The sequence below is a fragment of the Patiria miniata genome, unplaced genomic scaffold (genome assembly GCF_015706575.1).
Source record: "Patiria miniata isolate m_02_andy unplaced genomic scaffold, ASM1570657v1 HiC_scaffold_18, whole genome shotgun sequence".
In the NCBI taxonomy this organism is placed as follows: domain Eukaryota; kingdom Metazoa; phylum Echinodermata; class Asteroidea; order Valvatida; family Asterinidae; genus Patiria; species Patiria miniata.
The window spans coordinates 3941745-3968757 of NW_024037056.1; the positions used below are offsets into that span (position 1 = coordinate 3941745).

At 40.5% G+C, this 27013-nt stretch overlaps 2 protein-coding genes across 4 annotated transcripts; both read right to left on the reverse strand.

Moving 5' to 3' along the window:
- Positions 1 to 296: 296 nt before the first annotated feature.
- On the reverse strand, positions 297 to 18169 carry LOC119724278 (integral membrane protein 2B-like). Its single transcript, XM_038195256.1, has 6 exons — positions 16496 to 18169; positions 8815 to 8988; positions 4187 to 4354; positions 2808 to 2918; positions 2137 to 2287; positions 297 to 1948 (listed from the first exon to the last, which is right to left on the reverse strand). The coding sequence occupies exons 1-6, from the start codon at positions 16604 to 16606 to the stop codon at positions 1851 to 1853; spliced, it is 813 nt and encodes a 270-aa protein (XP_038051184.1). The 5' UTR covers positions 16607 to 18169; the 3' UTR covers positions 297 to 1850.
- A 284-nt stretch (positions 18170 to 18453) lies between these two features.
- LOC119724280 (amino acid transporter AVT1B-like) lies at positions 18454 to 25208 on the reverse strand. Of its 3 annotated transcripts, none has more exons than XM_038195261.1 (9): positions 24952 to 25208; positions 24214 to 24443; positions 23546 to 23645; positions 22977 to 23133; positions 21832 to 22017; positions 21247 to 21374; positions 20361 to 20582; positions 19462 to 19660; positions 18454 to 18776 (listed from the first exon to the last, which is right to left on the reverse strand). In XM_038195261.1, exons 2-9 carry the CDS (start codon positions 24370 to 24372, stop codon positions 18617 to 18619), a joined length of 1311 nt encoding a protein of 436 aa, XP_038051189.1. In that variant the 5' UTR covers positions 24373 to 24443; positions 24952 to 25208; the 3' UTR covers positions 18454 to 18616. The 3 variants fall into 3 exon arrangements, with proteins under 3 accessions (XP_038051189.1, XP_038051187.1, XP_038051188.1); XM_038195259.1 differs by having other exon boundaries at positions 21064 to 21374; positions 24952 to 25206; XM_038195260.1 differs by lacking the exon at positions 24952 to 25208 and having other exon boundaries at positions 21064 to 21374; positions 24214 to 24472.
- Positions 25209 to 27013: the final 1805 nt, after the last annotated feature.

The following is a 27013-nucleotide window of genomic DNA, read 5'->3' on the forward strand; positions in this document are numbered from 1 at the left end:
TGGAAATACGTCATACTTCACTGGACCAATCACAATCCTTACACCTGTTCCACTGACCAATAACAATACCGGAAATGGTACATACAACCTCTTACCAAAAACAATCATAAACTGCAGCGGCTGCGCAAATAAGACTTGATTGAACCTGATGATTTTCAGGCGGTCAGTTGGCAGTTAATTAAATTATCGATTAATTGAATAAGTAACAGGTGTCATTCCTTTGTTGAAGGTATACACCATACTTTTCATATTCCTGATAAGACTCTAGGAAGTCAAGGAATACATATGGAACCAGCTACTTTTCTAAAATATTCGTTTATTAATTTGCATTCATTTTAAAATTTACAGCTGATAATATTATTGGCCTGTACACCACGCAAGAAGTATTAAAAAAATACCCCGGCCTTAGAATGCCCGTCTGTATATGAAGGCACGAGTTTGGTTTACAAAATATCATTATTGTTAAAAAAAATTGATAATTTTGAAGTTAACATGGGTTTTTTTTGTTAATGTTTTTCTCCGCTATTTTCTGATCAGCATGTTTTTTAGAGCAAAGATGATATGTTTAAATACATGTAACAATTAGATACAAGAATCCTTGTTTTTTTTTAACAATAATAACAAAAAAAAAAATTTGACTGTTCACTAATCAATGGTCGGGTGGAAAATCCCGTCAATTTGCAAGCAGAATGCGAGCTGTTAAATAATACAATGTGCAACGCTTTCAGTAAGAATCAAAATTATAAATTCAAAACAAATTTGGCCTGCAATTATTTAAGCGTTCATTGCATTGCACTGGAAAGTCTATTTACATTTCGACACCTTCATCAAGATTAGAGAGAAAATTCATAAGTGATACAAAAAGTGACCAGGCATGATGCATGCAATTTACATGAATTAGAACAATCGAGACAAATCTCCATCAGGCGACGATAAAGGTCAGAGGTCAGCAAGTATTGGATTTTCGAACGCTTGGTGGCGCCTTTGTTGATATGTGTGAATCAAGGCAGCGACCAGGCGTTCAAGTAAGTTTCCAATTTTATTTACGGAAAAACTTTGTTACAAAATTATAAGAATGTTTAAGCAGGATTGCAGCATTCACTCTTTGTATCATAGCCATGCAATTACGATTGAAGGCTTAGTTTATTATGGCCAACATGACCAGTAATATCTCACTTTTTGGTTTAGGAAAGTTCAACCATAGTCGACTGATATCTGAAACCGTGTACACGTCACATGGTGACTTTATGCTTGCGTGACATGTAAAACGATTTATTAGACAATGGGGTTGCTGCAGTCGCCTATAATGGAGGGGTATCAATGCTGCTATAGGGCCAGCTAATGTCGGTTTTTGGACGGGCATTGGCTAGCTTCGATTGTCGACGATAATTGGGGAATAGTTTAATCCGGATTATTAATGTTTGACCACAAGAAGTAGGCGCATATACCCATGGTCTATTTGAAACGTGGATTACCGGGCATGCATTATGAACATGTTTTAAATAGGTCTGCAAGAATCGGTCAAATAGCGGACGAGCGTTTGGGTCTTCAGTGCCTCACTGTCTTCCACGGATACTGAGCCTGTTTGAACTCCGCCAGAGAATGCTGCGCTCGATCACGCCGTTTTTTTTTACTCGACGGGATATCTTCTAACTGTAGCGTATGCCTAGCGCCCTCTCCGGACGCAAAGAGAATGCAGTTTGATTGTATTTTGATTGAAACACGGGTTAAATTTATGCGATACTTAACTATTCAAGACTTGTGAATGGACGATTTAAAACATTTTTTTTTTCAGACGTTTGTTTCCGGAACATATGTCATACGTCTTGAGTTTGTTCTCCTGGTTTCCTTCAAACGCCTCCGTTGGTAACCGTCAGGTCAATCATGTGCAGGCCGTTGAAGTATGTCACGTGATGCCCATCTGAAGGAATACTCCGCTTCCGAAGAACTGTTTTTTAGAAACAAACACAATTTTCGGTATCATCTTAAATAATTATTGTATATATATTGTCAGGTGAAACTTCAAAAGCCAGTTACATGCTGGTTTAACTAACTGCAACTGTTTTATTACTTAGTTAATTAACTTTTCCACTACAGTTCAGCTGGTTAAATTTGCTAACTCAGTTAACACCTTACCCGGTGTTCCCGGCTTGACGAGCCAGTATGTCGGCAGCTCGTGGCATAAGAGCTCAGTCCCTAAGCCCAGGGAGGAAATGTCGGCAATAGGGGGCGTCTGAACCTCCATGGTCTCCTGAATGGTGTCAATATCCAGCGCAAAATCACCTCTCTGAAAAAAGAAAATGGGTAGAAAATGAACATTAATTTTATTCCAACACTAGTCAAACGTGAAGAAGCCATGCACCACTGACACCAGCAAGAACAATCTTGCAGTGGTTACTGAACCATGTAATACGAAAGTAACAATGAAGTACAATAAACTACTTTGAGTGACATTATTATACAAACCTAGATCAATGAAACAAAATCAGATTATGTTAACATTTTGAGTATCTTCGTTTGGTGTCTTTCTTTCTTTTTTGTCTGTGTCCACTCGCGGCTAAGATATTTAACATAATGTGGACGTCGTTCTGTATTTAGGCAAGTAAACGCCAAATGATATAAGTAAATGACGTCATCATACATCAAATATAATTGTTCGGAAACTATCACTTGTTGCCTTTGCGTGTTTACTTTAAAAGTTTCCGTAACAACAGCTACAATGGCGGTTCAGCTTTCATATAACTCTTTATGCAATAATTGCGAATTGTCACTATGGTGCCTGAGTATGGACTTTTGTTCTAACAAACCTTGTATCTGATGAATGCCTCCAGCAGATACCTGGGCGGCACAACTTGTGTTGTGTTCAGCTTCATGACGAAACATATCCCCTCCAATCGATCCAGATACACTGTGACCTCCTGCCATTCAGAAAAGAACATCATGCAGCCATGATTAACCCAATTAGTACTGACTCTTTGAAGCACACAACCCTCACGAGGGTGGGGGGTAGTAAAGATAGTCCCAGAGCGAACAAAATACTACATTGAATTAAATCAGAATGGCTATTCACTGGAAGTCTTTTCATACTGGAGTTAGCCCATTCATTGGTGTCACCGGGTACTTCTATACAATAGCACTGCCCGGGTCACAATTGACAGTCAGTCAGTCAGTCGGTAAGCCGGTCTATGAGTCAGTCAGCGAGTCGGTCCGCTACAAAATATTTAGTTGAATTTAATATTAACGCGTGAAAAAGTAACTGACTGAGACTGAGATGTCAGGCAAACTCCTAAAAAACTCGGTTAAATTTGATGAGATAACAATCATTATAAAACTTGCAACCAAGCCACAGCTATAAATTTAGCAGGAGTCATCTTTTTGGGTTTTTTCCCCATGTTTTTGTTTACAATGATGTGTTTACGTAAGAGTCCAACAGCCAATAAAGGAGAAGACGGCGATTTAGGGAGTGGTTCGAAAGCGCCCTCTACTGTCATCGTTATGCCGACATCTTCAAACGGGAAACTGCGTGTATGTTTCAGTTCCTTTGCCAAAACATGTTTTCAATTACTGCTCGGCGCAGTTGTGCTACAAGCAACTCGTATCCGTGCGATGTAGTAGCACATAGAACAGATCATGTAGAGGGCTAGCGCCGTGGAATCAGACGGCGTTGTACATGGATACGCCCATTCTGTCAGGCCGTGACCACCTCCTGGTCCATCCGTTCTGATCCCTGGGGGAACCTAGCCCCTACCCTGCCAAGACATTGGGTTTGTTTTTCTCCGAATTGGTCTCGGAGGTGCTTTCGCAATACGAGTTACGCACTATGTGCAATTTCTGACAAAACCAGCGTTGAATTATTTGTATCTTCAAACTTTGGCAGCCATCTTGAAATTCCGTATCACTCACTTAAATCATGGTTGAACTGTCGTTTTGAATAAGCCATAGTGTGGACGAATGAGGGCGCTATAATCAAAGCTATTTTAGTCCTGTGAACTAACAGTGGATTGGAAATTGTATGTTTTATGAAGCAGTTAAAAGTGTAGTTATTTAATTATAGCAACATGTAAACTAAAATTAATAATTTTGGATTATACAATGTTTGTGCACCCCGCAAAAAGCGCCCTCTTTCGCGCAAAATTAGGGCCTATTGTTATTGAAAACATTGGTTATTTCCCCGGCATATTCTTACATTGTAAAAGTCGTGCATGATAGTGGCTGGGTGGTTGGCGTTGATCTCCGGGATGTCAAAGGTCTCTGTCATAGTCTCCTTGTCAGCCGCCATGTGCTGCTTGTAACCGTATGGCTGACGTTCGTCGGGAAGAATCGGCAACTCGCATTCGCCAACACTGAAGCTATCCTGCGAATAAAATACACAAGACTTAATAAACTGTTATCCATGCAGTATCAAGTTCAGTGTCGATTGTTTTAACGAATAATTATTAAGACTTTTATTTGACTGGTACTGTGATTGATTTGGGATTGGTTTGTGATGGACTGATGGACTAGTGATTGACTAGTGATTGATTTGTGATTGGCTTGTGATTGGCTTATGATTGATTTGTGATGAACTTGATATTCACTTATGATTGGCTTGTGATTGGCTTGTGATTGGCTTATGATTGACCGTTGATTGACTTGTGATTGATTTGTGATCGGCCTGTTATTGACTTGTGATTGACTTGTGATTTCATGACTTGTGATTGACTTGTGATTGGCTTGTGATTTGCTTGTGTTTGACTTGTGATTGGCTTGTGATTGACTTGTGATTGATTTGTGATTGACCTGTGATTGACTTGTGATTGACTTGTGATTGGCTTGTGATTGACTTGTGATTGGCTAGTGATTGGCTTATTATTGACTGCTTATTGATTGATTTGTGCTTAACTTGATATTTACTTGTGATTATCTTGTGATTGGCCGCTGATTGACCGGTAATTGTCCTGTGATTGATTTGTGTTCGACTTGTCATTGTTTGTGATTGACTTGTGATTGACCGGGGATTGACCGGAGATTGACTTGTGATTGATTTATGATTGACTAGATTAACTCTCCAAACCCCCTGTAAAGATGACAAGTCTCAGAACAAAAGACACTTCTACGGGCGCTGTTACACTTGTTCATGTCAGAATCCTTTACCGTCCACTCGGCAAACTTATTTCACTTCTCTTTCTGCTCCCAATAAACAAAGCTAAGGTATTGATTAAAAAAAGAACGAAAACCGGTTAAGGAGGTTTATTAAGCTGTCAATGCGCCAGTGCTAAATACCCACTTGACTTTGAAGTTAGGTTAGGACAAACTGCGTAACTCAAATGTATGATACAATTCCAAGATGGCGGCGACTGCAGTGGCTGTATCATAACACACGCACTCCTCTTCTAAGTCCATATAGTACGGGGTCAACCCTACGCCGGAAAAGCTATCACTTCATGGTTTGAATACCAGTCGAAAGGGAATCGACAGAAATGAATCACTCAGCGGTGAATAGTCACCACTTTGCAACTTGTGTTTCTGTAACATGGCCCTGTCCTTCGTGCGGAACTTGGTAATACTGACTCGTATGTCACGATCGAGTAAACTTAACATTCACCCGAACAAGATACGTCAGCAGTAATGGAATTTGACAATTTCATCTGCAAAACTGGAGGGCTACAGAAGCAACTTCAGACATTAACACATTGAATGCTATACCATAAACCCAATGTGCTCAGGCTGTAAAAAAGGAGACTTTATTTGTTATGTTATTGCTTAAGATTATCCGTAGTTGGAAATCCATCAGACCTACTCTTTGGGGCTTCAGAGTTACTTGTGTTACCAAAGTAAAAGGTTAACCTGATTAGGGTTTGGTGCCTTGCTTCTAAATCCATATTTTCAAAAGGAAACGCTGATTAACAGCAAGTCCCCGAACTCCTCGAAGACTTTCCCGCGCTTTTTTATGTCCACGCTACTCCGAGTCGGGCAGCGCACTATACACTCTATTTTTACAAGCCATGTTTGCATGCTTTTCAAAAGTCGTTCTCACTGGCCTCCTTTTTCTTGCCGGAATTTTACCCCCGGCCACGTGATTCATTCACAACATGGCGGAAGACCGTTTTTGGCGCGAACTTGCCACACCGCAATTATCACACGCGCATTGCGCGGAATTCAGTTTAAGTATTATTTTTAACCGAACAAGCTCTGTGGGCTTATGATATTTTCTCAAGGACGGCAGAAGCATTTATAAACGGTTGAGGAGTCTTCAAGCCTGCGTCTTCCTCCCTTGGGGGTTGGGCTAATCTTATGCAAGGGGCGATAAGATTACAAGTTGGCTAAACTTGCCATAGAAGTCTCCTAGTGCTTGGCTACATGAGCTTAGCCCCGCGTAGGACGAGACGGGGGTATGGAAAGTCTTTTTTAAGGAGAGAGCTGAGCTTCCTTGAGCAAGAGAGGAACAGGAAATTAGCTGACAGGAGTAAATCTTCAAAATCCGTGCCCTTAATGAAATCAGTGCCCGCTTGGCACCGAGCCACTTTTCACAACTGGGCTACTACTACGATATAGACTTGATTCCAGGCTGATTCCAGTCCAACGCAAAACCAATGCAGATTGGTGTTTGCCAATCGTTACTTTCAAATGCACTCACGCCTTCAACGACAACCGCCCATGTTGGTTACGCCCCTGTGGCCGTGTCTCAAGCTTTTTGGAATCGTCTCTGTGCATGATCAATGAGAGTCGTTACCACTAACAGACTCGAAACGCGTCTAGATGTACATGCAGCCCGGGTACAGGGACAGATAGCCCTGTCACTAATCATTTCCTGATTGGTCAGCTGCCTGCCCATGCACCTGTTTCCAAAATGTCAAAGGTCATCTTTTGATTGGCCTGGATGTACGAAGGAGGAGGTGTTTAACGTAAATGATAGCGCTTTCCCGCTTCCCATGGGCACAGTGTGTACTGTGCACTACTGAAACCACCAACAGTTGAGATGCACTAAATCCTTGTTTTCCGTAAACCCAAACTTTCACTGAAAGCCTGAACTTCCGGATCTCATTACCATCCACTCAAAAAAAGATAAAGTAAAACGAAGGTTTATTTAAAGTTCAAGCAAGGTCTTCAAAGTGGAACGCCCTTGTGTCCGACATTCTATTTTTAAAAATCCTCAAAACCGTGCTAAAGTGTGTTGTGGCAAGAAAAAAAATCTATCGCTTATTGGCCTAATGTTTTTACCAATTCAATTCATGACGGAGATCAAATTTAACCATCTTTTTTTTCTGATGCCAAATTATAGTATGGACGTATATTGGATGCAAGTAATTATGGTATTACATAACCCATTATTTCTTTCAATAAAGCTTGCTGGTATTCAAATTCCTGTTGACGTACCCTTAAGGAGACATTTTCGTCATAAGTAGTTATACCTTAGGGAGACAACGGACATTATAAGGAGACATTTCAACGTCTCCCTAATGTCACAACTCCTAGTTAGAGGCACAATTGTATCGTCGCCAATAGGCTAGATCGATTCGTGGTTCAAAACGTAGATATACCTGAATTTGTACAGGTAAAAATTGGGGTTAGGGGTCATTAAAGTTGGAATAATTTTGTGCACGTTCTTATATTCCCCGTAATAAAAATACTTGCTGGTATTTAAACATTTGTGGAAGTAAGTTGAGCTACGGCAACTCTGGAATTAAGACTACCAAAAACCTCCCTGTCTTTACTATGAATAGCAGATTTTACAACAAATAAAGAGAAAATGCGTAAAAGCCGCAAAGGAAATTATGTGGGTGTATTCCGAGCTCTGAATGGGAAGTTTTGAAACCTCAAAGGAAACACTAATTCAGTTTATATTATTATAACGGTGTGCAAACTGAACCATTTTTTCGGATGTGAATTTTTAACAATCTCTGTTGCCGTAAAATGTTACCCGAATTGCCACTTTGGGACTTTGGTCAGTGAGGATGCTTGAAATAAAATTCTGCACTTAACTGGTAACTGACCTCGACTTTATCGCTCAAACAATACCGGCTCAAGATCAAAGCTTTGATTTCGTGTCGATTTCTTTATCTGTAGTTCAAATATTAGCCAGATTTATCGAGTCCATTACAGGCGGAATTGACAACAGAAATTATCTTGAATTGCACTTGAAAGTTTAACTTTAAGTCAAAATTCGACATGTCGCTTCTTGTTTTATTTTCTCCCCAAATACATGTATTCTCATTTTAATTCTGTCGGGCGTTGTAAAATAAATCCTCTCAAAACGTTTGTCATTTTTAATTAAAGGTAGTTACAACATTTGCTTTTGTTGTAATTTTCAAAAATGGATGGATATGGGGGTTAGTATTTATAGCAAAAATTGTTACACTGACTCGTATGAAGTTTTGTGTTCATAGATGCTGGAATACGAAGGAAAAAAAATGATGTTCCTGTACTCTGGTTCCCTGGCCCAACTTCAAACGAAACGGGGCAATTTATAGACGTCGGTAAATTGTCAGGTCAGGGAACCAGACTAGCTGGCTTGCGAGTCCGTTCACGTATGTAAACCGATTGCAAGCAAAATGTGGACTAATTAAAATTGGAGGCAGTATTTGAAAAAGTCAGGGTTTTTTTCAAACGATGGTCGGCTGACCACCGTTGAAAATGATACAAAAAATTCACTTTTCTTGAAAATGATAGCAAACCAGGTGCCATGATTTCACAGGCCACTTGAGAACATTATTCACTTACAGTCAAGTAATTAGGTAATTCCTATTATTTGTTTAATGTTTCCAAATGTTGTATATTACCTTAACGGTCGCCAGAACTCAAACTCATTGAATTAGCATGTAAAGGGGAACCTACCTCTATTGACACCGGCCTCGCAGCGGAGTAGAGAAGCACGAACAAACCAACCGAGGCAACAATGGAGAATATTAGACAGGCACTCAGGCCGCAGCTCCAGCAGCGGGTCTGGTGGTGGTTCGGCGTAACTTTTGGATGGGAGGACTTGGTCAACTTTAGGTCTTCGTCTTTACACTACAAATTAACGAAACAAAAATCACATTTTACAACGAAGTAATATTAAACATTGTTAAAAATCTGATGTTTTTTTTCTCATTCCAAATCATACGAAATAACTTCGATAAGATACTTTCTGTTTAGTTTTTGATGTCTTAACAAAGTGTTTTTGTAAATTTTGAATCTCTTAATTCAATCTCGAATCTCTTGGATTTATTCGTTCAATTGAATTTCTTCTAAAAAAAGTGGTAAATATACTGTTGAACTTCAGTCGGTATATACATGTTAAAAACAGGCTGGATTGGAGACTAGATTTCCAGGTGGGTTCACTATGGAGGGGTCTCCCGTGGGGTCGATTCCATGTGTTATCATGAATAACCGGGGGTGCGCGCAGGTGGATGAACTAGAGACCTGTCGCTCACTGGACCAGGGGGTGTGGGTTGATGTGTCACACCTTGCAACTGAACATGGGTGCATTCACGATACCGTGCAAAAAATGAGACAGGAATAAACTGCCAAAACCGGCCTTTAAGAATTGTCAAGTCGCGATCGAGGTTTTAGCCAATAGCCACGGCACTGATGATCAGAGAACGATGTCATAAATCTGCTGAGATGTAAATCAATTTCTTGGCCAATTTCTGTTGTGTGTTCAACAATCTCGTATGTAGGCCCGTTAGCGAAGGTTGGTTTTAAATGTATCTAGACGTGGGATTTTCGAGAAACAGTGATACATGAATAGAAAGCTGGATATTAGGACAACAATATGCAACAATCCCCAAGTTTCTCAAATAGTTTTGGAGATATGACAAGATATAATGTATTGATCAGCTTCTGTTGTGTGTCAAACATCCCGTGTGTAGGCCTGTTAGCAAAGGTTGATTATACACGTGAATGTATTTAGAATGGATTTTTTTCTCCACACATTTTATGGATAGAAAGCTTTATAGTAGGATCGGACGACAACATGCACAAATCTCCAAGTTTCTAGACCAATTACTTTTGGAGATACGGCGAGATATAAATTAATTTCTTCGTCAGTCAGAATTTTCTTCTAATTTTAAATCAAAGATATTTTAGGCTTGTTGTCAAGCATCTAATTAAGTTGATCAAAAAATAAACAGTGTATCTAATAGAAACAGGGAGATTTTGCAAGAATGCGGGATTTCCGGGCGCCCTGCGTGGCAAATACAATTATCGCTGAGAGTGTATATAAAATCATGGATTAGACCAAATGTTTGACACCTCAAAATCCTTAATGGCTAACCAGTTAAGATGGCGGCGCTCGTGTTGTATTCATCCCAGGTCACTTGTTTGTGAAATTGGTTATCAGTTCAGCATCCTGGGCTTTTCGGGCTGTGATCTTCTTTCCGCTTTGATGCGTGTTTAAGCCTTGGCGGTAATTAGTTGAGATCACCTTGTCAGGACTAATCACTTCACCCACTAACTACTACTTCCCGCGCTTATTGTAAACTCACTTTGCGCGCGAAACCGTCTGGAAAACATCAACTCCTGCTGATAATGTTTTGTTTAAACTTCTATCTTTGGCGTTACCGCTTGTAGGCGTTACATTTCCAACTTGCTATTTCTGAGCTTATAACATGGTCGCCATCTTGTCTTGTCTCCTGACGTCGATGGTTGAAACGCTATGGACTCTTGTGGTAACCGTGTGCCAGGCAACTTTAGTCACGTGTCTTGAATTTGTGCTGAACAGAAATGTACAGTCAGAAACAATATGACCGCGTTAACGTGACGTTAATTTAGGACAAGGACGTGTACAGCTGAAGTTATTTTGCAAACCACAATCTGTTGGTGACGACATTAATTTTTTTATAGCAGTTTAGCTGGCATAACAATCGGGATATATACGTTTGAAACAAAACTGTTTTATTTGAATATTAATGCCTTTTTAGAGGTTAGTAATGTTCAGACTGTTTCTTGTTAAACTGAGATTTGATTTAAAGTTTTCTCAGACAAAGTTAATCTATATCAAGGGAACACCATAAATAAGACTAAAAGAAAATGGCTGCTGTCTAAAAATAAATTCACACCGAGGCTATATTTACAACTCGTCTCGACCCCAATGACCTTCTTAAATTCTCCCTGCTTTCCCGAACCTTCCTTCCCAGACCGTTGAATCTTAGCCAAAAACTCTACGAGCTAAAATCTAAGGCGAAGGGGGCGTCTAAATATAGACGTTGAGTACTTCTGGCGTCGTTTCCCCCCACGCTGAGCAGACCGGTGTTTGGTCAATTACTACATCGGCAGATAGAGCCTGTAGAGTTCCCGCTAAACAGAGCTTCCTGCAACTAGGCTGCCGTGAGCCCCTAACACGCAGCGCAGCCGGGCCCACTAGACGGCCACCGGACGCGCCCAACCATGTTGACTGAGGAGTTGTGTCTGATAATGGCGGGAAAAATACTGCCCATGCAGTTCTTACATTGCTTGTCCATGTCTCTGTGAGTAACATGCTCCGTAGGTATTGGGGAGCACATGCTGCTGGTTTTCGAGACTAGACCGGTTCGTTTGTCTCGAGACTAAACGTAGAGTCGTTGGCTAGTTTGTTTACTGTGACTTGAATGAGTGTCATTATAATCGATGATTCTTTTCGGTAGATTCTGTCTGAGTTAAAGGTCTGTGCAACAGTTAAAATGAAAGCCTTGCTCAATGCAACAAAATACAACAGTGGGTCACGTTGCATGCACCAACCTTAGCACGATGAGCTGTTACCCTCCTTAATTTTTGCAACAAAATCCAACTCAGTTAAAAAGACAATGTTGATGAAATCAACAAATGATCAACAGTGCATGTTGCACCACCAGCCTTGGCATATGCACGCAGATACCATGCTAAATGCAACCAAATGCAACATTGCATTCTGTCGTATAAACCTTCAAACTATCAGCAGATACCCTGCTAAATGCAACCAAATACAACAGTGAACTATGTTGCATATGCGCAGTTACCGTGCTAAATTTTACAAACTACAACAGTGGATTCTGAGCCTTGGAACTATAAGCAGTTGCCCTGCTGAATGCAAGAAGCTGCAAAAGTCAACAGTTGGTTATTTTGTATAGCTAGGCCTATAGCATTGGCACAATAATGAGCAGTTACCCTATGCAACAAGATGCAACAACGCATTCTGTTGCATTTAGCCGGGTCAAGGATGTCACAACCAATAAAAATGACGCTTTGCCTTTAATGTTTTTCCTCGCAATGTATTTTACAAGTTGTTTTTGTATTGTGTGTGCATCAGTGGATGATTCATGATGAATAATGTGCGATATGACCCGGTCCCTAGCTGGCCGCTATTTTTATACCTAGTCTCCTTGTTGTTTTAGTAGTCTTCCTGTCAAGCTCAGTTTGTGCGTAGTGCACTTACAAACCAGCAACAAATGTCGCTCGGTGCGGACAGAAATAGACACATCACCGATCTAGGGGGCTTTATTATGATATTCCGGGCCCCGTAGCTCTAAGGAACTCCGGATGTTTTTGTCATAACAATTAAAAGTGATTTTTAAGTGTTAAACATTTTGACCGCAGTGTAACCATATGCCTACGAGGATTGAATTTGTGTGTGTTTTGATATCTGCAGGATTTCAAAATGGAAACATTTCAACTTGTTATTTTCATTTCCAGCTAACGTCAGATGTTAGTTTTTAAGTATTAGACTGTATTATATAGTGTAACGCGCTGGAGGAACCTTCGTGTGACTTGATTTCGGGAAGAACAAAATCGACACTTTTTAAACAAAATCACACTTCATTCAAAACAATAACTTCCTTCAGCAAGTTTTCTTCAAGCAATTGCTAATGTAAGCTACTGTCAAAAAAGGGCATATTTTACCAAGGTCTTATTCTTCATAACTTACTGCCTGTCATTTCCCATGTGTGTCAGTAGAGGGCGCTACAATAGTGGCTCATTAACAAGCACAAAACTTCGTCCCGTGGGAGATACGGTCGCCTTGAAAAATATTTATCCAAAGCAGAACACTTAATTGGACGGGTTCAAAACAAGCCTTAGCTGGACACTCGAGTTGAAGGTCAGAAATACATAAAGACGTCATTCGGTTTAGGAAGGAAAAAGCCCTAATAATCTGAACTTCCGCAGGGGGTAGGGGAGGGGGTAGGGGTACAGATGGGATCCTCTGTCTAAAGGAACTGTTGACAAGTCGAGGAAGACGAGGTCTATAATTGCTTAATCTTCGAGATGAAAATCCATACCAACATAAGACGCTGACTGTCGGTGGCAAAGTGATGTTGGTCTTATTTCAAACCAACACGCTCTGGAAGTAACAGAAGATGAAGAATTTATATGCAGGCATGAATATAAAACTCATCCAATCACCACAATTTTTGAAGTCATTACGCGGTTGGCACGCACGAGGCTCGCGCGCAGGCTGCACGCGCGCGCTCAATGCTCTTTCGACCAATAGCATGTCTGTAATCTCGTAAAATACGCGGGGCCTCAAAAGTAAGGCTAAAAAATAGTTTACATGCAGATATCAATTAATCCGACTTATATCTCAAATTGATACCTCATTGTTTGAACATAATTATCCAGCATGCTACTTTTATGGACTGACTCACAGGGGGGAAATACGGTTCTTCTCGTGCAGAAGCACGTTTTGTGTGGCTCCTTGAAGCCGAAAACACATCACCTGCGAGAGATGACAACTTCGTGATACAACATCCGCTAAATACACGGGGGAAACCACGCCAGAACCCCGGTACTATCCACGCCAGAATCACGCTAGAATACCATAGGTTGAGGTGACTTGGCCATGATTGTACATGTTCTTACTATAAAGGCTCGTATTCAAAGTGCACGACTGCTATCAAGGTTCGAGATTAAACCGTTTCTAATCGACTTATCTTGTGGATTGGTTTATTAGTGTTAGACAAGTCATGTTTTTAGCCCCTAAAGGGATAACTTGAATTCATTGACTGAAAAGCGGTGAGAGTGTGCTGATTGTTAGATCGAGTAGGCTGTGTCACATGAGAAATGACATACACTGGCAGAGTATTAAAAACCCACACTGCATGCAAAAACTGTGTTTAGCTATTAAACACTTTTCTAAACACTTTCTTGCTATCAGTTTGTAAACATGTTTAAATACTAAACATGTTTAACGTAATGATGGATTGTGTTTAGCAATTGAACATAGATGTTTAGGAATTTAACATACAGGTATAATGTTAAGCTTCTAAAAATGTGATAGCAAGATTATGTTTAATTGCTAAACAAAGTTTTTAGAGTGCACACTATAAGTGACATTTGCACAACCTGACACACGGCACTAACATTGACAATGACCTCATGTAAATTTAGAAGAAAACAAATAGAAACAGTCGATCTTGGGAATGGTTCGATTTCAGTTTTGTTTTTCGTACGATAATTTCAGGAATTCTCGCAAAACAAAGATTGTATGGAAAAAAAGACTAATATTTTTGTTGCCGAATGAAAACGTAAGAGGTAACGATCGCAATTTTTTATCGCAAAATTTGCAATGATTAATTTAATAACAACAGTGAGCACTTTGTTTGCAATTTTTAAAGTTGGTTGCTCTGGCAATACGTAAAGTCTGCGTCAACATTTGAAAACAATCGTCAATCTGCATTGCCATCATGGGAAATACCGAGGAAATCTCAATAAACTCTACTGCTTTCCCTAACATCGTTTCGCTATAAACCTGTATGACGAGGAACAAATTATGAATACTTGTCCATCTTGCTCTTTCTTATGTTTCTTTACCTAATTATGTAAAGAGACCATTTTTTTGTATCGCGAGAACGGCACTGTTCCCTTTGATGGCCAGTCCAGTCACCATTTTATTCGCGTGAAAAGCACTATTCATTTAAGGGGCCAGTTTTCCATCTTAAGAAGGGGCACAATAATTTTAATGTTGTGAGCGGGGCACTAACTGTGCTTTCGATGGGGCAGTTTTCCATCTCGAGAAGTTATCATGAGAGGAGCACTATTGTTTTTGACGGCCAATTTTCCATCTCGAGAGGGGCAACATGTTATAAGTGCGAGACGGGTGTTTGTGCTTTCGAGGGATAGTTTTCCATCTCGAGAAGGTGCACAATATTTTTACATCGAGAGGGGTACTTGTGTTTTTGAGCGGCAATTTAGCATTACAAGAGAGCAGACAATTTTATTGGTACCGCGATCAAATGCTTTGACGTGTGCGGTTGAGGGGCATTAGTAGTTTTGCTTTCATCTCAAGGGGCACATTTATAAACGCGAGAGGGGTACTATTGTTGGCCTGGGAAAATGGGGGGGGGGGGGGCGGTAAAAGTCCTCCGGCCCTGGTACGTTATGCATTGAAGAGGCACGAACCTTCTGGGACATATTTAGCAATCGGAAGGTATTGCCCTATTTACATTGTAGTTTGCAAGTATTTGCCATATGATAGCGGTTGAACAAACCAAACTTATCGCATATCATTTTGTAAATGCGGCTTAATTGATCTCAAAGTTCATTTTCATTCACTGAAGATCTCCAATTTGCATACAAAGAATAAACGTATATAGTCGGACCACCAGACCAGCCGATCGAACTACTCACGTGAAAATAAATATACGAGGTTGTATGTCACAAGTTCTACGTTTTAAGCGTGACGGTAGTATAATACGCACACCGTGGCCAGTATTTAAGTTAGGCACCAAATCAAGTTTGTTAGGCGTTCTAGCAAAATCAGACATAACTGGGCAGAGGACGAAATAAGGGTTTGCGAGCATGAGGAAAGAGAATAAAAGTCTCCTTGCAATACTGTCTGTTGCACTCCAATTGAACATTCCGTTGACAAGTTATGGTTGTTTAAAGTTTGCTTTTATCGACAAGAAAAAAAAGTAAAATACTGAGAAAAGTGGCCTTTAAAGATTCAGAGTTTTGTAGTGAAAATGAAAGATGCCAATTTTTCCATAAAAACACTTTTTTCCACAATTGTCATGCCATTTCTTTAAAATATGTGTTGTACACATATCAAAGATTACCAATACATCTGCAAATTAAACACAAATTACCCCAATTTGGTATTTTGCATTTTTTCTCCACTACGGCCTGTGCCTAGTTCCGTCTCATTTAAAAAAAAACGCCTAACATTGTTTTCTAATCCATAACACTTCAGTCTTCAACCAAAATGCATGATCGATAATATGGTGAAGAACACTTTACCGACCAGAGACAATATACGCTTTTTCTTGCATCATTCTGCAAAGTTTGTTTGTCACGACGAACAAACAGACATATGGAAATATAACGTTGCAAAATCTAACGCAGAAACAAAACTTCTGTGTATCCGTACCATATGGTGAGTTTTCGGACGATCAGCTAACGGTTGGATGTCAAAAACTAAATGAATTTACGGTCTTCAATATCAAGTTTAACATGTCCTTCATTATACGTGCACAGTGTACGGTCTTCAATTATTTACCTTGCCATGTACGTGAACAATATGCACATGCAGGTACTCATGCAGTGTGTGTTTAGGCTAACTACGCCCAGGGTGACATGTCTAACCTACCTTGCATTCATACTGCCCTGCCTTAGTTGGCACAGCTACTGTGGTGTACGTGTCACCATTGTACACAACTTTAGCCTGTTGCACCTTGCCGTCCGCCGCGTAAATCTTCATTATTCCCCCGTCACTGCTGGCCAGACAACCGCTCAAAACACGCTGGAGAATTGCAGCACGGGCGTAACTACAACTTGGAGTGTTAAACCAACAATTTTTAACACAAAATAACAACGAACTTCAACTGCTGGCGCAGACTACACTACGGGTCCTCTCGTCACTCTGTGTGTAGCTTTCGTGACCCGTAAAATCAAGTTTGACATGACAGCGCCTAACTGAATGATGGCTGGCCTTGCCCCGAGGCCTTGATGAACAGCGCCACCTGTTGGTGTCTAGAGTCATGATAGACTTTTAGCAGTTTAACACTATGACGTAGTACGCTGTTTGTCCTTTCGAGTCATTTGTGGGAAGTTGCACTGCTGGGGTCAGATTAAGTGCAAGGTTTATTTTTGTCCCCAGTCAATTGTAGTTTGTTCCCTATCTTTGAAAGTGTGTTAATTCCTCATAATTCTGGTAGCACTTCTCGGTAAAGGCAAAAGATCTGACAAGTAGAAAGGGGTCATCCTTTAACAAAATCCATATGATCCTCTTATTTAAGTTTTGATTTGCCCCCCCCCCCCAAAAAAAAGCAGCACCCAAAAATATACTTATGTAACGGCAAATGTACAAGTGAGTGGTGGTACAGTATATCAACACAATAAACATGCAAGAATCAAAATAACCGAAAAGTCTTATTAATCAAATTGTTAAATATATTTGAAGTTCATTAAAATGCAAATAATGCACAAATATTGCTGCTTGCTATACGGTCAATCGTTACAATTAAAAATATAAATCAAGCGCGCTCTTGTACGCGGAATGATCTTTGTAGAGTGTTGTTAAAGCAAGTATGATTCGACAATGAAAAGAGAGAAAAAAACCGAGAATTAAATAACGTTAATTGAAAAGGCTAGTTTCGGATGGGAATTGGAAAAATTCGATTTGGTTCAATAATGACCCGTCAAGTTCCAAACATCTTGTTATTTCACCACATGTTATACTAACTCTTTCAGTATAATCTCACGTCAATTAAAACATAAAGTCTCAATAAGTATTAGCAGCATACGACAATTGTTTCTCTGTTGTTTTTCTTGAACGGAATGTCAAAATGTAAACATGTACATGTACATAGTGTTTACGTAGATGATTAATTACGATTAAGATTGGACTTTATAAAGATACTCGTAATTAGATATACAATTCTGCTTCATGTTGTTAATATTGTAAATATAGGCTGTCTCTATGTTAGTGGACCATGTACGCCGAGCACAAAGTAATAACTTCGTATTGAGGATGTAGTCCTGAAGACAGCAATAACTATGTTCACGTTATTGTGATCAATGTAGTTCACGCTACTGATTCTAACCATAAAACATCCGTCTGCATGATCTCTGCTTATATAATATTATTACCACGACGTTCAAAAGAATGTGCGCATGCGTGCACTTATGGTTGAAATGATTATTCATAAATACCTCAGACAGTTTAGCTATTCCTATTGGTCGAGAGCCCGTCACGTGGCCGGTCTTAAACGGATGATAAAGACATGGCTAGCTGGTCTTAAACACTTTTCCAGTGTCACAATAAAATGTGGACTCCTAAAAATCCAGTGCCTCTTACCGTTTCATTGGTTGAACGTTCACAATCCTCACGTAGGCATGCGCAACACTACAAGCGAGTCAGAATTTTATAGTTCTAAATTCAAAACGCAACGCGCCAGGTGCGTTCTGCGCGACATCGCATAGAACATGATACGCGCGCGTCAATCTCCATAAAAGGGTTGTTTTCATCTTACTCGCCAGCTGAACACTCCATTATTTTGCAGGAGGGATGATTCAAAAAGCATAAAGTGAATTTGTTGAACAAAATCGGGATGTTTTGAACGAATTATATGATATTTTTTTTACCGGGTAATTATCAGCACCCAGACTCTAAGTGGTATTAAACAGAGTGATAAAAACCTCCGGAGCACACATTTATTCCCTTATTAAATACCTGTTTTACGTTTAAAACTAAATTGAGCGTTCTGTTTTATTCGTGAGCTAATGTGGCATTGATGAAGCATGGAACAGTGAGGACTGTTTTTCCTTGGAATATGCCTGCTCCCATTACGTACAGTATTATCACCGCCATGATGGGAGTGATCACGATAATCAGCCAGCAGACGACTGTTTCCAGTATCCATATAGCCCTGTAGGTAAAGAAAAGAACAGTCGTTAATGTGGAACCTTGCTGTTTAAAATCTGCAGGCGTTCACTCTCATCTTTCCCTCCGATCGACTTTGGTTCGACTTTGAATTCCCTTACAGCATACACATTTCGTTCCTACAAACCCTGTATTTGGATATAATTAATATATTAGTTAAACTTTAGGGTCGGCTAGAAAACCAAACAGCCACTCTGCTAGTCGGTCTGTTCATTATGTCGATCTGGATATTAATTATGTCGATCAGTCGACAATATTTCTATCAGCTGGGTTCGCTTGGGTCCCATTTCATCATAGAGCTTCTCACCACAAAACAGGCATTTTGCCCAAATGTGTATGAAACTATGGTTGATTGCTGGCCCCAGAGTGCCACCCTCTGCTATGTACCCATCTCATGGACTGACCGTAACTGGTGACCCGGGCAGTGCCATTATATAGGGTTACCCCAAAGCCAGTGAAAGGGCAGAATCCGGCCCATTACGAAGTCAAGATGAACAGAGATTCTGATTAATCTGTGTAGAAATGTCTATGCTTTCGGGACCAGCAATACTTTAAAATCTGTCATGTTCTCAGCGATTATGCGCCGAGCACATCACATGTGTCAGATATTCTTTCCTTTTTTAGTTCAAACAAAATTGGTCTGACCGTCTGTCCACCGATCGTGAGCTTACTTGGATTCTTTGTATTTCTCAGGCGTGTGGATGTTGCGAAGCCGTAGGTAACACATAGCGGGAGCCATGAGGACAAGGATGGGGAAGCAGATGCCGCCCAGCAGGGTAAAGATGACTCCAAAGTGTGGTATAGTCTCGCCAACCAAGAGCTGCATGACAAACACGACAGTCCGCAATACCACTCGCTTCCACGTAAACTCTGAGGAGGAAAGCCACAAGAAAAGATAGGCCAATGGACATGGACATGATGAGCATGCTGTTTGGTACGCATTAAAGCAAAAGACGACTTTTATAGCGAAACATGCTGAATACAGACCAAATGTTGACCAACCTGTTGTGTATGGCTTGGTATACTTTTGGGGGAATTTTCGCTGATTTTTTTTAAGCAAGTGTACTTAACAGTATACTCTAATGCTTAAATAATGTCCAATGTGCCAGCGATATGTAAAACAGGAAATCCATAGAAAATGACTCCTGTGCCGTTTTGCGCGTGTCGCCGTCCGCAAAACAACAACCGAGAAAAAGGTAAATATCAAAAACGGATTCGTATTTAATGATTTTATTAAACAAAATTCAGGGAGTTTGTACAAAAAAAATCAAAGAGTTTATAAAGTTTGGAACGAGATATTCAACGGTTCAGTCTTTTCCAGGGGCACGGCCGTTTCATGGATACCGCCATCTTTCTGGTCACGTGATATTTTCTGGTGCATTTCGGAGGGAATACATTCCATTGCGCCGTTGCATCCTATAAGCATGATGAGACATAATTTTTTTTCCACGAATTTGAAATGTGCCCCTGAGGCCACCAAGTGAGGGCGGTATATTGGCTGTGGGTACATTTCGATCACGAATTTCTTCACCTCCAATTATGAAAAGAAAACTGTTGACTTCTTTTGTACCTGAAGGAATGTCTAGTCTTTCCTCCAGTGATTGGAAGAGTGGATTATTGCTACTGACTAGCACCATAACGCTACGGAGTAGAAACAGCGCAGCAGCGACAACAGACAGCGGCCCCGGGGTCAGCACGGCAAGAACGGTGGTGTCGGCTGTCACGTAAGCTAGACGATCTCGCTGAAAGACGTATGTTACAACCAGAACAGGTATAGCTAAAGCAAATGTGTCTGGGGGAAAATAAAACAATCGAAGAAATACAGTTAGGACTTCGGGGAAAAAAACAAGGGCAAATCAAGGCTTTCTAAAGAAAATAAAAGAGTTCTCCGATTGATACCTGCAAATTATGTCATACATAATTAAACAGAATTCAAGTGCCTTCAGTATGATTTATAAACGGGAGAAGGCTAACCTTTGAACATGCATCAAAAACGCATTTTGTAAAATAAAATTGAGGTGGACCAATATGCGGATTGGGTTTTCAGTCACGACTTGATTCCGTGTTTTTTCCCCGAACATTCTTCTGGAGTTTTCAACTGAAATTTCTTCACATTGTCTTCTCTCTTTTGGGATCCATGTGAGACCAGTGAATTCCACTGAATGCTTTTCAGTTAAAATAAGAATGAAATAGATGAATAAGTAAAATAAAATAATATATTACAAGGTAAATGATAGAAGTATCTTAATAATCTGTCTCGCGCGATCACTCACATGCAAACGACACACAGACAGTCTTGGTAAATTTCTCCGGCCGTTTCATGTCGCGCTGGAGACCCGGCGCAATGTAATGTATACCAAGGGCGACCTGGACGATTCCGCAAATCTCCGCCAGATGCACCAGCACAGTACTGTGTAGCAAAGTACCGCGTACATGTCCAACGTTAGAGGGCGTACCTACGGTAACATTGGTGACGTTGGAGTAGTCGGTATCGGCCTCCGTGTCTTCGTCGTCGACGATTGCGCCGATGAATAGCAGCAGGTACACTAGGGTACCAGTCAGAGCGCCCCATACACCCAATTGCCTAAGGAAGAACAATAACGATGGACTCACATGCACTTGAAGTACCCCCTCAACGGTGACAAAGAATCAGGCGGGTCTACTTTGAAGGTTATTCTGCCCTAAAGCATGGCACCAAGCATTGCGTGGGTTTCAGAGAAACTAAAGCTTTCGATTTTGTTTAGAAAGTTGTCAATCTTTTTTACAGGGCAAAAAAAGACCTATAGATGCCAGAAAAAAAAAGGAATCTGTATCTATGAGCTTAAATATATTGTCAGGTTGTAATGTGTGGATACAGAAATCAAAGCAATATTGTCATAAAATGTAATACTGTTCTGTTTTGAGCTCTTTACTACAGCCAAATCTGCATGTAAGTTCATTTTCCGTCAATTGCAGTCATTTTCAAAACAAAATGTTACGGGAAAAAAAGAGACTTTTTCCAGCACATAATACAAAGACAGTTTAATACCGTGGTTACTTACCAAAGATCCCGGGGAGTCCCAAGCCACATGAACGGGCAGGCGACCACGGCAATCACGACCGGGAGAAGACAATATTTGCCGTGAAGCGCCTGCCCGCCGAGCACGAAGAGATTCTCTGCTGTCACCATCAGAACGCCAGTAGTGACAGCAAAACAGCAGATATCCACGATCACATTAATGGCGGTCCTATCGAGGCAAAAGCAAGACGCCCTCACGAAAATAAGAACACATAAAATAAAGGCGCTTGGAGGCAGCAAACATAACGGTCATTTACAATTATTGCTTACGTCATTTTGAAGATGCGCACATTAGCTTAAACATGACGTAACCAATTATGGAAAAGGACCTTTGTGTTTGCTGCCACCACGCGTCTGAAAAGTCTCCCATTGGAATTGAGCTGACAAAAACTGGAACATTTATCTGGTGACATGATCTATTACATGAAACAAGACAGGCATTGCCTGGAATTAAGTGTCTTTAAATTGTTATAATTATGCCTAGACGATTCAAACTTCCCTAAAGTCTGATTGCTCCTCGTTCAAGCGCGCCTATTTTTGTACGTTTACAATTTGCATACTATAAATTGTACCCAATTTAGAGGTCGTGAAGACATCCACGAAAACACCGGTCTCTGATACTTTATATAAAGTTGACAATTCGGATCGGATCATTGGAAAACTCGACTTAAGTCGATCTCGGGCGATTCACAATGCAGTGCGCCACCAAGAGTTTGCCACGGAGAGTTCATTTTTCCCAGTGCATTGTGGGAGATGGTCGACAAATTCGCAGCGCGGGCAGAACGCTATGCCCCAATCTATGACATATTAGCTCAAATTGTCTACCGACACTCATTCAAATGGACCATGTGTTTGTCGACCGTAAACTTGAAAAATGGACTCTCCGTTGCAAACTCTTGGTGGCGCACTGCATTGTGAATCGCCCGAATTAATTACTTGTTTGCACGTGAGATACTTCATTATTGACCCCCAAAATATACCATGGCAACTCGAGTGTAACCGTGATATGGAGTGACATATGGCTTTCCTTTTTCAAATCGCAAAGCGCCGTAATGAGGTCTCTGTATCAAACAGCCCCCTCTATCGTAAATGGCGCCCTCTTGCATCTCAGAGGTGTTATCAACTGACCTTGCCCATGACCCGAAAGCCTCATAGCCGATAGCTCCGTAAGGATGCCGCTCATTCTGCCATCTTCCCCGTACGATGTTCCAGCAACGGCCGATCAGTATCGCGGTGAAGACAATCACGCTACATAGAACAGTCGCCAGAAAGAGGCCAATCCAGCCTACGGAAGCCGCAAAAGAGACCATTGTAATTAATGACCGCTTTAAAATTAACACCGAAAATGGGATCTTCTTTGGTAGCAAGTATGGCTGAATGAAATTTACCGGTCCTACAATCAAGGCTAAGTACTGAGTGCCTTTTTATTTTAATATTTCAAGTTTAAATAGATTTGAAAAGTCAGGGATTTTTTTCCTGTGATCTGTGTTTGTTATTAAACAATTAAGGAAGTCGTCCCACATTGATTTGGGTACGCCTTTATGAAAACAAATTTCGCAATACACATATATAATTTTGTTTTACATGCCTGAACGCGAGAATAAACTTCCTTATTTCGGGATCTCAGGAATTTCTGTAGAGAAAAAAAACAGCATTTTTTTTTAATTTTTCTTTAGGTATCAAAGTCCAAATCCTACCTGTATTGACGACCAAAGCTTCCACAGCGAGAAGAGAGTAATCAACGAGAAGACCGGTGATAAACAGAACGGCCTGCCACACATTCAAACCATTGCCACTCTGTGGAGAAAATATACACTAAACTGGTCAATAGAAATCAAGACAAACTTCCAAGCTGTTGAATAATGCATAACGGACTATGACGTCAGCCTATGTACATGTATAATGCTCGTTTCTAAGCAGGTTTTTCGATGTAAATTTTCGAAATGCAAGTTAACTGGTTGTATTTTTCTTGTTTTTGGAAATGTAGGTTGATAATTGAAACAAACCATTTGCTGTTTACATAAACAATTAAGTAAAGTTTTAGAAAATTAAATGATCAACTAAGTATATATTAAAAAAGGAATGTATTCGTAGTGTTATAGTTTTATTCGATCAATGGGCCATGTCGTTGTGTAGTATAGACGCCATTTTCTGGGACAGACAGTAGAATGGCAAATTTATCGAAGCAATTTAGTAACGTTACTTCAATGGAGAATACAAAAATTGCAATTATGTAAATTTTGAATTAACCTAGCCTCAATAACCTAAGATTCACAATTGTTGGTATCCCCACCCATTCCCCCCCCCCCCCAAAAAAGAGCCCGTAACGGAGCCCTCTAGCCTCATTCGCTCAAAAAAACCTCACTTGACTGTCGTTTGGCTCATCCAGTTCTTCATATTTTTCGTCGCCATTTTTCGCCGGTTCCGTGTGGTTCAAAGACAAGGAATGAGGTCCCGTTCCGTTTAACGAAGCGTTGCTAGGAGACAGGATGGGAGATGTTTCCCGTGATGTTTCCATTTCCATGGTTACGGCTGGCCAGGGTTATCAGACGAACAGATATATTTCAATTCTTTCTCACTACGTTGGCTTCACGGCTGTAATATGCAAACGAACGATTGTGTGACTGTGCAATTAAAGAAGTTTATAGCAAATCAATGTTACTGTGAAGATTTAATCCAATGATTGACATGCGGACGGGAGATTAGGCTAAAATCAGGCTTGGACATCTTGCAGAAAAAAAATTATGCAACACAAAATTAGGGCAACTCACTCCTTAATAGCAGACACAATTGTCTAAAATGTTCATGAGGCAAAGACAAGGTCCTCGATCAGTATATCACCAGCCAAGTTTGAGCTCATTTCAATTTTGGAAGGAGATCCTTCTTCACCATTCGCAACTGAGAGTGATGCAAAATGATTTCAATTTGAAGCCTAAGACTAGATTGGTACATATCCAACTTTTTGAGAAGATTGACCATGCGGTAGTCTGGAGGCATCTATGGCGATGTACTGTAGCCTACATTTGTACCATGTTGTCCTACACAACAGCACTTAATTGTCACCTCAGTGCCATGGCTGCGATCCGTTACAAGTTGTGCTCACCTTTCATGAGTTGCTTTACTTCAGTCGGTATTCCTCAAACTGTTCATAAAGATCGGTAGCAATCCAAAGTTAGTACCGAGATATCACCTATCAGTTAAGATATCACCTGTTTTAGAGTGGTGATTTAAGATTCATCGCGGATCTGTTCGTTGCTCTGTGGTATACGGTACTCCACTGACTGCATAACAATTCCTCCGGCGAGTGGAGTGAGTGTACCTGGCGGAAATCAGCGGTGCTTTCGTCAATAGAATCAAGATGTGGTTGAATGAACATCAACAGTCTGTGTTTCTGCGTTTAGGCACAAACTTTTGTACTAACCCTAGGAGGCTCGGACCCTTTCTTACTGTGACAATACCTGGTGAGCGTACCATGCCCATAATTACGTACAGGGTACAGCATAATTTACCTTTATACATGTACATGTGTATTCAGATCTGAAGCCTTAAGATGCCTATTCCAGTGAAAACTTTTGTGTACGTGTTCTGGGAAACTACAGTACAGCTTATGAACTGCTCGTGTGTGTGATTGGGCGTGTGTGATTTGTTCCCTGATTTTCGTCAAAATGATTTTGGCTCCAGCTTTCTTCAGGACAAAAACTGCACAAACAAAAAACATGACCCCAAGCCTCTTTTTAACTGGTGATTTCGAGCTTAATCCCCAGTACTTATCTGAAAAACAAAATAGCTTTTTCCCCTCACAATACGTCCATGGTAATAAAACAAAGCTTCACCAGACTTCGAGTTCGAGAGTTAAAATTCCGACCTTTTTTTTCTTCAAAGAAAGTTTGTTTTGCATAACTTTAAGAATTGTGACATTCCATTCAATTCCTTGAGGTCTCAGAATATTAATTACGCTTTAGAGCAGAAAATTGGTAATAGTTTACCTTCAATCATTACAAAAATAATAATTGCTCCCCGCGCGTTCATGACAGCGCCCTCTTGCGGCTGTATTAACATGAAAACGTCGACGACTTTGTTCATACCTTATATTGAGTGGTAGACTGCATTAGAAGTAACCCTGACGACGCTTTATGTAATGTTAGTTTCCTTTACGCCGGGGACCTGACCATCGTAATGGGGGATGGACGCGGTTGGATGGACTCTTTTTTTATGATAATAAAATAAAATGCCTGATCACACCATTACCCTCATTCCCTGCCAAAATCCAATTAAATTAAAGCCGATATTAATTGTTCAAATATCATCAAGGCTCCGTTGTCTGATACCGTAGTCTCACTCTCGTGTCGTTTTATTTTGTACTGCCGAACTGTGAGTCAAGATCATTAAGCTACAATCTTTACAACCAAAATGATCTATCAATTTCCCTCCTGCAGAGAAAACAAATGGAATTTTGTTCAGTGTACCGTTATTTGGGTGATGTGGTGCAATGGTTACGGTGTTCGACTCGTGGTACGTGGGTTCGAATCCTGACTGTGAGAACATGGTGCTTGTGCTCTTAAGCAAGGCACTTTACAATTATTGCTTTGTCCTTCGGATGGGACGCGAAGCCGTAGGTCCCGTGTGTTGTGTAATGCACGTTAAAGAACCCAGTAACACTTATCGCTAAGAGAAGGGGTTTGCCCCGGTGTTTCTGGCAGTGGCTGCAATATGTGCCGCAGCACCTTGTAAACCCTTATAAGGTGCTACATAATGGGTCTCATATTTCTCATAGACCTGTTGAACAAAAACACACCTCCAAGTTGGCCGCAGTGCAAACGGTCTATTAACTGTGGTACTATAGGTGCAGCGTTGCTTAAAAAAAAAAACATTATGCAGCAAAGGGTAAAGCTGTGGACGTCGACGTGTAACAGGTGTTAGTGACGTTAACGATCCAAGAGATTCTTCTTTTTCAAAAATATGAAGTCAATTTCGCAAGCTTTTTAGGCAGATTACAGAGCACCTACGTGTTCCATTGTTTTAAAGCTTTTAAAAGGTTCAAAATCCTTTAAGCTACGCAATTTTTTTTCCCGGGATGCCATTAGCAGCTCCTTGACGTATTTCGTAAATTTTATTTTGAGTTGATACCTGCAACAAAATAACTAACAGCTTTTGGCGAGTAAAGG